The sequence below is a fragment of the Neltuma alba genome, unplaced genomic scaffold, assembly GCF_004799145.2.
Source record: "Neltuma alba isolate B1F8T4 unplaced genomic scaffold, ASM479914v2 tig00004553_pilon, whole genome shotgun sequence".
Classification (NCBI taxonomy): domain Eukaryota; kingdom Viridiplantae; phylum Streptophyta; class Magnoliopsida; order Fabales; family Fabaceae; genus Neltuma; species Neltuma alba.
This window is the reverse complement of record NW_021633761.1, coordinates 1-11,481: the sequence shown is the minus strand read 5'-3', so window position 1 is coordinate 11,481 and position 11,481 is coordinate 1. Positions and strand designations below refer to the sequence as shown.

Here is an 11,481-nt window from a genome sequence, read left to right as displayed (position 1 = left end):
TTTGTGTTTCTTGAACATGCATTAGAGAACTGGTCTTCTCGAATACATATTTGACAACTAGACTTTTTTTTTTTAAAAAAACATGTTTGTATTAACAAACATTAGATGACCGTTACAAATGGGTAAAATTACACACACAAAAAATGGTGAATAAAATTACACCAAAAAAAATTAAGATATTGGGTACTCTTAAAAAAAGATTAGAATACTGTATGCACTTTTGCTCTATTTTTTTTTAACAAATCGAAAGCTCACATGCCTGTACTAAACCTGTTAGTATAAGGGTTGAGCCTAACCAATTAGAATATTTTAAAGATGTTAGCCATGTAGGGCCGGTTTTTTTAAACCTGTCAACCCCACAGAACTCACCTGTATTCCACCTCCACCGCGGATCAGATTTTTCAGATTTTTTTTTTGGTCTAAAATAACAATAGCCCCAGCACGTTGCAGCCCACCTTCATCGGGTGCGAGTAACAGTAGCAGATTTGTGTTTGGTACGGCGTTGAACACTTGGTCGGGCTCGCCGTCGGCCGCCGTTCACCGTTCTCAGCCCTGCGGGGTTGTTGTCCGTCAAGTATTGAAGAAGGTACGAACTTTGTCTCCTCCCAAAATCCGGTGAGGTTGAATTGTTACGTCTGGCTTTGAATCTAGATTTGAATTTGTTCCCAGTGTCATTGTCAACCGGGAGCCCGACGCCGCCGCAGCGATTCTTGCTTTATTTTATTTTTTTTCATTTTAATTAATTGTAAGATCATAAAATTCAAGTGTTATCATTATGATTCTCCAGTGGCTTGGAGGGGTTGCTTGAATTAATTGGCTTGCTGGGAGTTGCTTGAATCAATTGGCTTACTGAGACATCTTCGTTAAAGTATCTGGAATAAAAATTAAAAGGGTATGATATCAACTATGCATATTTCAAAGATTTCACTGGGGGCATCTGCCCCTTCTGTGTGTGATATAGGTCCGCCTATGCTTACCAGCTCGGCATTTTTTTTATTTGGTCGGATAGAAATTGCTATAGATCATGTCTAACCTTTTGTTACATTTGCCTTTGTCCCCCCCCCCCCCCGGGGGACAGTGGGTATTTATCGCGGATACTTGAATTGAAGAGAAAATCAACCTGTTACAAATGAATAATTGCAAATTATATTTGGAGTGGCTGGGATGAGAAAGCCTTTACACCGCACATGTCGACTAGTCATTCACTAGTTCCTCGTGCTTTCCAGAAACTTCATCATAAGTTGGTTATCTACTTATGTCTGTTGGAAATGCAGATATGTCTAATTAAACAAAAATTCATCCACAGATAACTTATCGGCAGCTTCAAGGAATCCTTGTGGAGTTTGCTAGATGTTCTGAGTAAATTATCATCCTACATGAATCTCTTCAGATTTCGCCAGTTAATCCTGTGTAACATGCTTATGAAGATGTCCGACTTCATGGTTGGTTATGTCTTCAGCTATTGTTAAAACAGGTGCTCATTGCTTTGATTTTGGTTGGCAAAATTTTTTTATTTGTTCTTTTTTTTTTTTTGGGTAAAGAAGGACTGAGGGAGTTATACTGTCAGACTTCTAGTGAAATTAAGAAGGTATGGCATCGGATAAAAGGAACATAACTGTTGAGATTAAAAAAAAAAGGTCTTGTGAGCTCGCTGCTCACTATGTTTTTCTGTGCATTAAAAAACTGAGTATAATTGCAGGCAAGCCGGTTGTTACGTGCAGAACACTCAGCTAATCCTGCTTTCATGACTACCAAGATGCCAAACCCTCCCGGGCTTGTGATTTCTGCCACTGAATCTATTATCTCATTTCTCTCCGTTGCTTCCAAGGACCCGAGCCTTTCTGAGGAACTCCAGCAAACTGCTTCAAATCTGTTGAGGCAACCTAATGTACCATACATGTCACTTCGTGCCATCTGGATGGCTTCTGATCCATTGACAAGACCTGATTTGATGCAGCTCTTCTCTGGAACCCAGTTTCTCTTCTCCAGTCCCAAGCCCAGAGAGAAGGTAAATTTAAGTTTCATATTTTTCAAATTTACTCACAGTAAATTGTAAAGAATGAACAAACTATTATGCAGGGAACTTCTGTTGAATTTGTATTGCTTGAATCATTATCTGAAATTTTGGTACTATGATATGATGCTTGTTTGTATATGTTCCGGACTGAGTTTACTGAAAGGTTCTGTAAACTCATTTTTGTGTTAACTTGTTTCTATGAGCTGCCTTTGATGTGAAGAGTGAAGAATTGAAGGCAAGGTTGAAAAAACTTGAAGATTTAGCAGAGAAGAAAGCATATCAAGAACTTGTGAAGGATATTGCACCGAAGCAGGATGTCAATGAGCCATTCTCTTCTTACAAGGATCAATTAGGGTTTGGTAAAGTCATGTTCACTTTTACATCTTCTGTACTGGATGTAATATAAGATTTCAAGTTATGTGGCTGGTAGCTCCATTTTTTGTTCGGTATAAACAAGTGCTTTTAGTAACCACCCCTGATTACCTTGTCACTTTAAGTAAGTGAGACCAATTCAAATGGCCTTTTTGAAGCTGTCAGAAACTCGTTTGTGAATTTTCTAAACTGAGATTAGACAAGCTTTTCTGTGTTGGAGTAGTAGCTTGTTTCTTTTCAATCTCAACTTTGACTTTGGCAACATCATTCTGGTGGTGAGCAGAATATACTATACTACACGGTGTTGTCCAGGAACGTTGTGGATTAATCAAATGGTGAAAAATTATTTATGGATAGAGTTTTAGACCAATATGGATCGTCATATAAATTAATAATTTAAGGAGGCTTTATTTAAGCCACGTTTAGAAGCTGTACCTTCCCGATCATGAGCACGAATATTTAAAATGTTTGGGTTAAATACACTATAATCATTTTTGTTATTAAGCTATGGGTTATGCGATTTTATTTTGCTCCCAGTCTTTTGTTGGTGATTGAGAGTTTGCCGTTAGAATTAGTGCCAATAATTCTATTGATGTTCCAAACAATGGGAAATAGGTAATCAAGTATGGCTTGCTCAAATCTGGTAGGGCTGGTCTCAGCCCCTGTGATTCACCTGATCCTATCATCTACATGTCTGCATAACTCTGATGTAACTCTGATTTTTGTTCTTATTGATCCTTTTTTCAGGATTGCATGTTGCGCTTACTATGTTTACTGGCTATCTGTTTGGATATGCGGCATTCAGAGCTTTGTTTAACCACAATCCTGCTATGGTACTGCCTTAAAACTGTTATTTTTTTCCAGTGAATTAAAACAATTTGTATTATTTTACCAGCACTTCAGTTTTGTGGTCAATTCCCTTCGCTTTACCGTTTCTTATCTTTGTCTCAGAATGCTGCCGGAGGAGTTCTAGGGTTGGTGGGTGGCATGCTTGTTGAGACATTTCTTTTCATAATCCGAAGTTCCAATGCAGATATAAACAAAACGAGAAGTTCCACTGCGAATATAAACAAAAGAAGTTCCAATCAAGAACTCAAGTCATCCGTTGGCACTTCCAAGTTAAAGAAGAACCAATAGACTTGACAAGATTTGGTGGCTTCTTTTATATTTACATTGACAAATTGACCTGATAGAGCAAGGCAGCAGAAATATATATGCTAGTCCATACAAAATATTAAATGCTGTGTCAGTTTTAAATATAGTGAGCAAACTATAATTGATCTGTTACCCACTGGCTGTACCTGTGATTTTGGAATTGGAATTTTCGTGGACCAAACTGGAATCAGTAAGGTGGTTTTCCATTGCAGCACGGCTTTGGGATCCTATGGGATGAGATAATTACACTTTGAGCAACATTTCTATTTTGTAATTTGTATTGAATATGGAAATTTCAAGGGAGCAGACTAGAGATTTGATCGTAATCGTGTGTCCAACTCGAGACTCTTAAGAAAGGCCCCGGAACTTGGTTGTGTTGCGTAGTTCATTCACAAATCTTTTACTCTGTTGCTAAAGTGATAAATAGTAATAATTATATTTTTAAAGGGTGTTTGGATTTGCCAAAAATTACTTTTCAAATTGAGATAAATTCTTTTACATATTTTTTTTCGTATACCGTAAAATTATTTTTAAAGTCATGGTTTAGTTTTCATCTAAATATCTTTTTAGTCGTAAATTTGCAATGTATTAAGTGGTAAATAAGATTAATTATATTTTTAATTGTAAATTTGCTGTATGTAAATTTATGTTATGTGAATAACAAATTTGAAAGCGTTCTTAATAATTACCTTATGAATTTGGTATTTCAGGACAATTCTACTTCATAAAATTGATTAGAAAATTACAATCATTTTTAAATTTTAAATTATTATCCCGTTTTCTCAATTTCTAAACCGTGGATGCCAAATTGAGCGCCATCCCGACCCCGAACGGTCCTCAAGTTGCCTTCGCCGCCCTTATCGTCCTCAACTGATCCTAGGGTTTCTGGAACAAGGCTTCATAGGTTTCTGATCCTTTCCTTTCAATCGAAAATGGGGAAGAAGAAACCCAAGGAGCCCAAGGAAAGCCCTAAAAGCAGCGGTGCTTCCGACATATTTAGCAAGCTATTTGGTAACGTATCGGAACAGGGCGCCAGCTCTTCTCTGTTCTCAGATAGCAACCCGTTTCGTAAGAAACCTCTTGAAACTAGTTCAAGTTTCGGCCTAACCAATAATACTGAAAACGCTGGTAGCGCGGTCTCCCATAGCCCCGATTCTGAAGTTTTGAAGAAGACGAAGAAAAGGAAAGAGAAGAACTCGTCTATTGATTCAGATAATGCCTTCGAAGCTTCGGGGAAGAAGTCGAAATCCGGTTCCGACTTGAACTCTCATTCGATTCCCAAATCAATTACAACACCGCAGGATGGCGAGGCCAAAGTGTCTGATTTGGGTGCACAGGCGACTGCGTTATCGAAGAATAAAAATATTGTGTCTGAGGAAGGCGAGGAGAAAGGTGAGCTTGTAAATGGTGACAAGGAGAAGAGAAAGAAGAACAAGAGAAAAAGGGACGACGTTGAGAAAGAGTGGGAATTAAAGAGGTATGGGGCAGTAGAGGAAGAGCAAGATCACGGGGAAGGCTTGGAGAAAAATGTCGTTGGGACCAAGAGGAAGACGGTGGATAATCCTGCTGACATGTTGGTAACGAATGAAGGTTTTGATGATGAGAAAAAGCTCTTGAGAACGATATTCATTGGGAATTTACCGCTCAAAGTGAAAAAGAAGAATTTATTGGTGGAGTTTAGGAAATTTGGGGAGGTTGAATCTGTGAGGATTCGTTCTGTCCCAATATTAGATGTAGGTGTTCCTTTTCTCAATTGATTTATTTAATTTATGCTCTTTGCTACCTTGTAAAGCCTCAATTTTTTTTGTTGGTTTAGATCCTAACTTTATTTTTTGTTTATAATTGATCAGACCAAAAAACCTAGAAAGGGAGCCATCCTTGCGAAGAAAATCAATGATGCTGGTGATAGGTAATGCTTTTGAACAACCGACATCATCTCAAATAAAGTAGTTTGCTAATTCTCTGTAGAAAATGGGGTTTTGTATGAATGGTTTTTAGTATTTATTTTAATGTTTCTACTACCCAGTTGAAGCCTGTTTGTTTAGGTTCGGAAAAATCATCCTCGCCGAATTTGATGCTTGGCTATGGAGAGCTAAGAAAGTTTCATTTGTATTTTCTGAAAATCATGTTTCTTAACGGGGAAATTTTGACTTTCTTTTAATTTATTAACTTTGCTTTGGGTGATTTAAAGACAGTCTGATATGAAGACAGGGGCATTTCATGTTGGGCATACTTTTGAATTCAATTCAAGTAAACTAAATGTTTTCAGGCTGTTAAATCTTCTCATCTTAATGATGGAAAATTATCTGGCAATATGAGAAATTTTGCTGATCAATATATTTCAAGTTCTTGGAAACAATGTACTTAGTGTTAGATATGCAGTAACTTTGAGGCTGTTCTCCCCTCCTCCATCCATTTAGTGTTATTCTCAATGATCCCTAATTTTGTGCAAATCTAGTAGTTGGACATCTACTATGATTCTTTCTTTAATTTAAGTTGATTGTTGGACAAACAATTGCGTGTTGCCCAGGAACTTGCTTCTCTGTATCTGATTGAGAAGTGGCCTGACCTATACAGGAGAATATGTCGTTTATAATTTGATGCCTATATGTATGAAATAACATTAATACCAGTCCGATTAATGTCTCTTGCAGAAAGTTAGTGGAAATTGTTTTCAGATTTCTTTTATTCTCGGTGTATTGTATCATTAGACATTTCTAACTGACTACTACTGTATTTTGTAGCGTTCATGCATACATTGTTTTTAAGACAGAGCAGTCAGCTCAGGATTCTTTGTCCCATAACATGGCTGTGGTATGGTTTTTGTTCATCAAAGTTCACTGATAAAAAACTTGGGCTTGCTTATTATTTTGGGGTTGCACGTTTGCGTATAAATGTTTCGTTTTGGTTTTTCATTACGCATGTAGATCGGAGGAAATCACATACGTGTTGATAGAGCATGCCCACCTCGCAAGAAACTTAAAGGAGAGCATACTCCTCTGTATGATAACAAGAGAACTGTTTTTGTTGGCAACCTCCCATTTGATGTAAAGGTATGTTTCCTTTAGTGGTTATTTATTTGAGGTCATAGGCTTCCACTGTTGCCACTGTTGTTGCCTATATAATTTACTAGTGAATATAAGGTTATTCTTCTCTGCAGGATGAGGAACTCTATAAACTATTCTCTGGTACGTCCAACCTGGAATCCAGCATAGAAGCCGTTAGAGTCATTAGAGATCCTCATTTGAATATCGGGAAGGGTATCGCCTATGTGCTGTTTAAAACAAGGGTACGATCGTTTTCTTTTAAAATATTTTTGCGTTGGGAGAATGTGAGACTCCAGAACATTGGAAACATAAAAAGTAGATAGCTCAATTATTAGGCAATGTGAGGAGATGGAGAATATCTGTAAGATCAAATGATCATGCAGGAGTATGCTGGGAATGAAATGAAGTGGGATAATTTATGTCAGCAATAGAGTGAATTAGGAGGATTGGGGAATATAAAGACGAACCTGCCAACTGGGTTATACTATTTTGGTTGGAAAAAAGAAGAAAGGTTATAGTTATATTATTAACTGTGGCATTGTGTTGATTTTTGTTACTTTGTGCAACTAATTGCTCCTTGATTTGAACGAAATGATTTAGATTAAAATTTGTCCTTGATGGGATCAGAGGCTTAGGTAGTTTGAGAAATGTCGTTGGGGATGAATTATTGTAGGAAATGGCCTCAGTTCTGCCAAAGCAAGAAGAATATTTGGACTTTGTCTCCAGGTCCTGTTACCTGAAACCTAAATTTGTAAATCTCACTGAATACAATTATATCTTGTAAATGCAGGAAGCTGCTAATTTTGTTGTTAGGAAACGTAACTTAAAGCTCCGAGACCGAGAGCTGAGACTGTGTCATGCAAGAGCGGATGCCACCCCATCCAAAAGGCCAAACTTGTCCCCACCACAAGCTTCTGGTACCCCTGCGAAGAAGGCGACGATGGCTGCAAGGTCTCCTTCAAGCGGTAATAACAGGACAAATAGAAAATCCAATATGTCTTACCAAGGTTTGCGGGCAAACAAAACAGTTGTCCATAAGAAATCAAAAACCCACGGAGGTGAGCAAACGACAGAGCGCAAGACGAAAAGACCAGCAGTTGCTGCCAGAAAGACTAAACTGAAAGCTAAATTGCTCAAGGAAGACGGTTCATCAAAACATGCAGGAAAGAAACGCAAGCTTGATAGTCGAACTCCAGACAGCTCTGTACAAAGTAAGAAAATTAAGAAGAATAGGTAGCAGTGTTGTCATAGTATCGAGGTGCTCTAATGCCTCAAGGAGACACATTAAAAGATGAATTAATCAGCTTTACTTTATTTCCATTTTGTATTGAGACTTCTGATGTGGTTCAATAGAGAAATCAAATCGAATCATTTGAGTTTTGTTTTGAAAATGAAGGAAATTACGTGGAAAAAATATGAATGATGATGTTATGCCAATAATGAATTCCTGTTTTTAATATCGACACTTACAGTGGCAAGCATGCCTTTGATTTTTAGAATTCAAAATTAGTGCTATTAGTTCAGTTGCCGTCGCGAGGGAATATGGCCATGCGCTTATTTCTCCCTAAACATGGACCTGCTAACTTAACTTTCGAAAGAAGAGGACTACGACGACTCGTTAATCCTAAAAATGTAGATATGTTACAGAAACAATCCATGCGAAAGTAAAGAAATTTTTATCCAAAAAATTTAATCCTAAAATATCCAAAAAGGCACTAGGCAAAGGGTGACATCGAACTGGTAAGTAGTAAATACCCTATTCTAGTCCTATCCATTCATTTATTGACGAGTGGGAAACTAGTTTCATGGCTCTTTTTTTCTTAATTAACTGGGAGGAGCGCCATGTTCCAAGGAATCATGAAAGTTCCACTACTTCGTTGGAGATATTTACAAGGGAACTTAGAACACAAAGCATGGAATACTTACTGTATATAACTGATGTTCCCCTTGGATGATATGAAACCACACTGACTAAATGGCATAAAGCAACCGAGGTATATACACTAGTCATGAAGCGAATGCCTTACAAATTCCCACCTTATCAACACTTTATGTGAGTACGTGACTATACAACCGAAGGTGAATTTGGAATTTCTGAACCCCAATAGCAACCATTACAACAATTAAACCTAATGCTTAACGTTTCCTCCTCCATGATCATCTTGAATTACTGCAGCATTTGGCAACATAATCCATAAGCAGGGAGCCACATTGTGATCGTTTCGGGTAAATCTGTACAGTCCTGAATTAGAGAACCATTGGCTGTCAGGAAAACAAGAGCCTCATGCCCAAGAAGCTTCAGAAACACTACGACTTGGTAATTAGTGTAGGTGTAACTGAAACAACTCCTATGAGAAATAATGTAGCAATTGAGTTGAAATCATATAGATCTCTCAACGATTGCAACTCTCCAAGAGCTAGCCCAGCCTGCACATGTAACAAAATTGGATAACTCAGCATTGACTTGAAGGGAAGGAGGCAAGGAAGGATATGAATTAGGCAACATATGAAGGGGACGATACCCCCTCCAGTCCAAGAAGCAATTCTCCAACTTCAGTTTTCAAGTTAAACAGCTTTTAGATACCTTGACAGTCACATAAGCAGCAGGTATGAGTCCAATAACAGTGGCCAGAAAGAAAATGTGATATGGCACATCCACTATTGGTGAGGCAACATTGATAAATGTGTTAGGCAAGGTTGGAGTCAGTCTCAGAAAAAGCATGTAGTTCAACAAACGCTTTCTCCTTTTAGCAACCTGGGAGTAAAAAGCATAATTTAATTCCACTTATAGAATGGATTCTATCCGAATTGTAGGAGAAGTTGAAACAAACCTGGTCCTGAAAGAACTTTAGCTTGTCTGGCCAAAGAGAGAAAACGAGGGGTCGCCCAATCAGTTTTGACAGGAAATAGCAAGATGAAGCTCCAGCTGTGGCATTGAACACAACTAAAGCAACACCTCTGAATACACCGAAGAGTGCTCCAGCAAGCAACGACATGAACACAGTCCCCGGAATCATGAAGGTCTGCATGAAAATATATACCACACAGTAACCTACCAAGACCTGTGCAGTGTAGTCACTTGTGTAGTTCTCAAGGTGGCCTCTACAAAAACAAAAACAAAGAAAAGACAAGAAAGATTGGATAAACCGTTGCAAATTATACTTCATCGACTTCCCTTGCCAAATTCAGTACCATTATCCAATATGCACACTATATATGAAAAGAAATATGCTTCACATCAACTATAAAAAAAACGCACCCCCCGATCTAAGATGACAATTAAAGGACAAACATCATGTGGAAAAACATGAAGACACCCTCCTCCCAGCAAGTCCCCAACACAACATGGCGCCAGCTCACGGTCACTAATACAATGATGAAAAATTTAGGTTGACTCCATTCTACACGAAGCTTTGATGTCATTGCATCAAATAGTTCCATTATCAATCAGTTGGATTACATGCATCATGACAGCATAAAATATACCCCCCCCCCCACCCACCCACCCAAACAAACCCCACCCCGGGCCCAAACACCCAAATGAAGATGCTAAAAGTAGAACTGCCATTGATCCTTCACTTCAAAGCCTACATCTTGATGAAAAACACACAACTTGCAAGAGTGTTATTCAACAAGATTCAAGACAAGCACCCCGGAAACATCAGAACAGATTTCACTTCATCTCATTCACCAACGAAAGACTCGAGGATGTTTCTGAACTTAAAATGCTTAACACCCTAATAAGTCTAAATGAAAGATCCGGATAGCAACTGGCAGCATCAATATATTTCAGAGGCCCCGCATGTGTTCTCGTGTATTTTACAGATAAAGATGCTCTTAAATCAACTCTTAGCAGCACATCATATTCCCGCCAATAATCTCTACTTCTTAGTCTCCCTTCTATAATGACACCTCTCATTGTCCTTTTTAATAATTTTCAAATAAGTACTTCTTTCAAGATTTTGGATCCATCTCAAAAGCATTTTCAGATCTACTTTTCTCCAAGCGCTAACAAAAAGAAGGAAACAGGGGTAGGGGTAGAATTAAAACTTGCTTGTTTAAGATTAACAAGGTCGATGTGACTCTTTTAAGACAGTTAATTGCTAGGTTTCAGTGACCACATTGTTTCTAAAACTAATCCTTCCACGCCAAAAACCAATGGAAGGTCGAAGCAAAGATGCAAATCCCAAAGTTTACCCAAATGATTTTGAGCGATCATTACTATTTAAAAGAAATGATCCTTTTTCTTTTGCGTCAGATTCAACAGAAGAAAAAAATTTCGACGCAGAAAGAAATCAGTAAAAATATTCCCCAGAAAGGTAAACGTCTGATCCAAAACATCAAAACATATTAGCCACGGAATAATACATGGAGGTAAAATTTGGTGTGTTCCAGTCATAAAACAGAAGGGAGAGAAACAATATCATTACCGTAGGACTTGAAGATCTTCGAGGCTACGAGGGAGCTTGAGGAAGCTATAATCGGAATCAGGAATGGTCAGGTAAACAGAGAGAAGACCTAACACAAAACCCAATACCACGGTTGAAGCCGCAGCCGCTTCCCAAAATCTCAACCCAACAACCTTTGATTCCGTATGTTCCGCCATGACATTGCGCTTGCCCTCCTTCCCTTCCATCCAGCTGCAATCTGCAATATCCGAAAGAGAAGGAAAAAGGCAAAGGAGAAGAAGGGGAAGGGAATATGGTCCTATACCCTTCTTCCTGGAGGAGCTACTCTTCCTTGTTCTTCGTGTCTTCCTCCTCCTTTGAGTCGCCTCTCTTTTCTTCTCTCTCCCTTTATCTTCGGATGAGAGATATACCAGATGACAGAGAGAGAGGAGAGAGAATATTCCCTTCTTACAGTTTGCAAGATCCAAATGAAACAACTAAC

General features: G+C 38.4%; 3 protein-coding genes across 11 annotated transcripts; 2 read left to right on the top strand and 1 right to left on the bottom strand.

Annotated features, from left to right (window-relative positions):
• Nucleotides 1–492: 492 nt before the first annotated feature.
• LOC114745163 (uncharacterized) lies at nucleotides 493–3,676 on the top strand. Of its 9 annotated transcripts, none has more exons than XM_028933314.1 (7): nucleotides 825–892; nucleotides 1,307–1,442; nucleotides 1,542–1,588; nucleotides 1,722–2,008; nucleotides 2,238–2,376; nucleotides 3,137–3,222; nucleotides 3,341–3,676. In XM_028933314.1, the coding sequence occupies exons 4-7, from the start codon at nucleotides 1,745–1,747 to the stop codon at nucleotides 3,524–3,526; spliced, it is 675 nt and encodes a 224-aa protein (XP_028789147.1). In that variant the 5' UTR covers nucleotides 825–892; nucleotides 1,307–1,442; nucleotides 1,542–1,588; nucleotides 1,722–1,744; the 3' UTR covers nucleotides 3,527–3,676. The 9 variants fall into 9 exon arrangements, with proteins under 9 accessions (XP_028789142.1, XP_028789143.1, XP_028789147.1 ...); XM_028933313.1 differs by having other exon boundaries at nucleotides 1,705–2,008; XM_028933312.1 differs by having other exon boundaries at nucleotides 1,700–2,008.
• A 508-nt stretch (nucleotides 3,677–4,184) lies between these two features.
• On the top strand, nucleotides 4,185–7,982 carry LOC114745166 (nucleolar protein 12-like). Its single transcript, XM_028933318.1, has 6 exons — nucleotides 4,185–5,277; nucleotides 5,395–5,453; nucleotides 6,289–6,358; nucleotides 6,472–6,597; nucleotides 6,705–6,833; nucleotides 7,382–7,982. Exons 1-6 carry the CDS (start codon nucleotides 4,477–4,479, stop codon nucleotides 7,826–7,828), a joined length of 1,632 nt encoding a protein of 543 aa, XP_028789151.1. The 5' UTR covers nucleotides 4,185–4,476; the 3' UTR covers nucleotides 7,829–7,982.
• A 511-nt stretch (nucleotides 7,983–8,493) lies between these two features.
• On the bottom strand, nucleotides 8,494–11,452 carry LOC114745162 (uncharacterized membrane protein At4g09580). Its single transcript, XM_028933307.1, has 4 exons — nucleotides 11,022–11,452; nucleotides 9,423–9,693; nucleotides 9,176–9,346; nucleotides 8,494–9,018 (listed from the first exon to the last, which is right to left on the bottom strand). Exons 1-4 carry the CDS (start codon nucleotides 11,225–11,227, stop codon nucleotides 8,899–8,901), a joined length of 768 nt encoding a protein of 255 aa, XP_028789140.1. The 5' UTR covers nucleotides 11,228–11,452; the 3' UTR covers nucleotides 8,494–8,898.
• Between the last annotated feature and the right edge of the window lie 29 nt (nucleotides 11,453–11,481).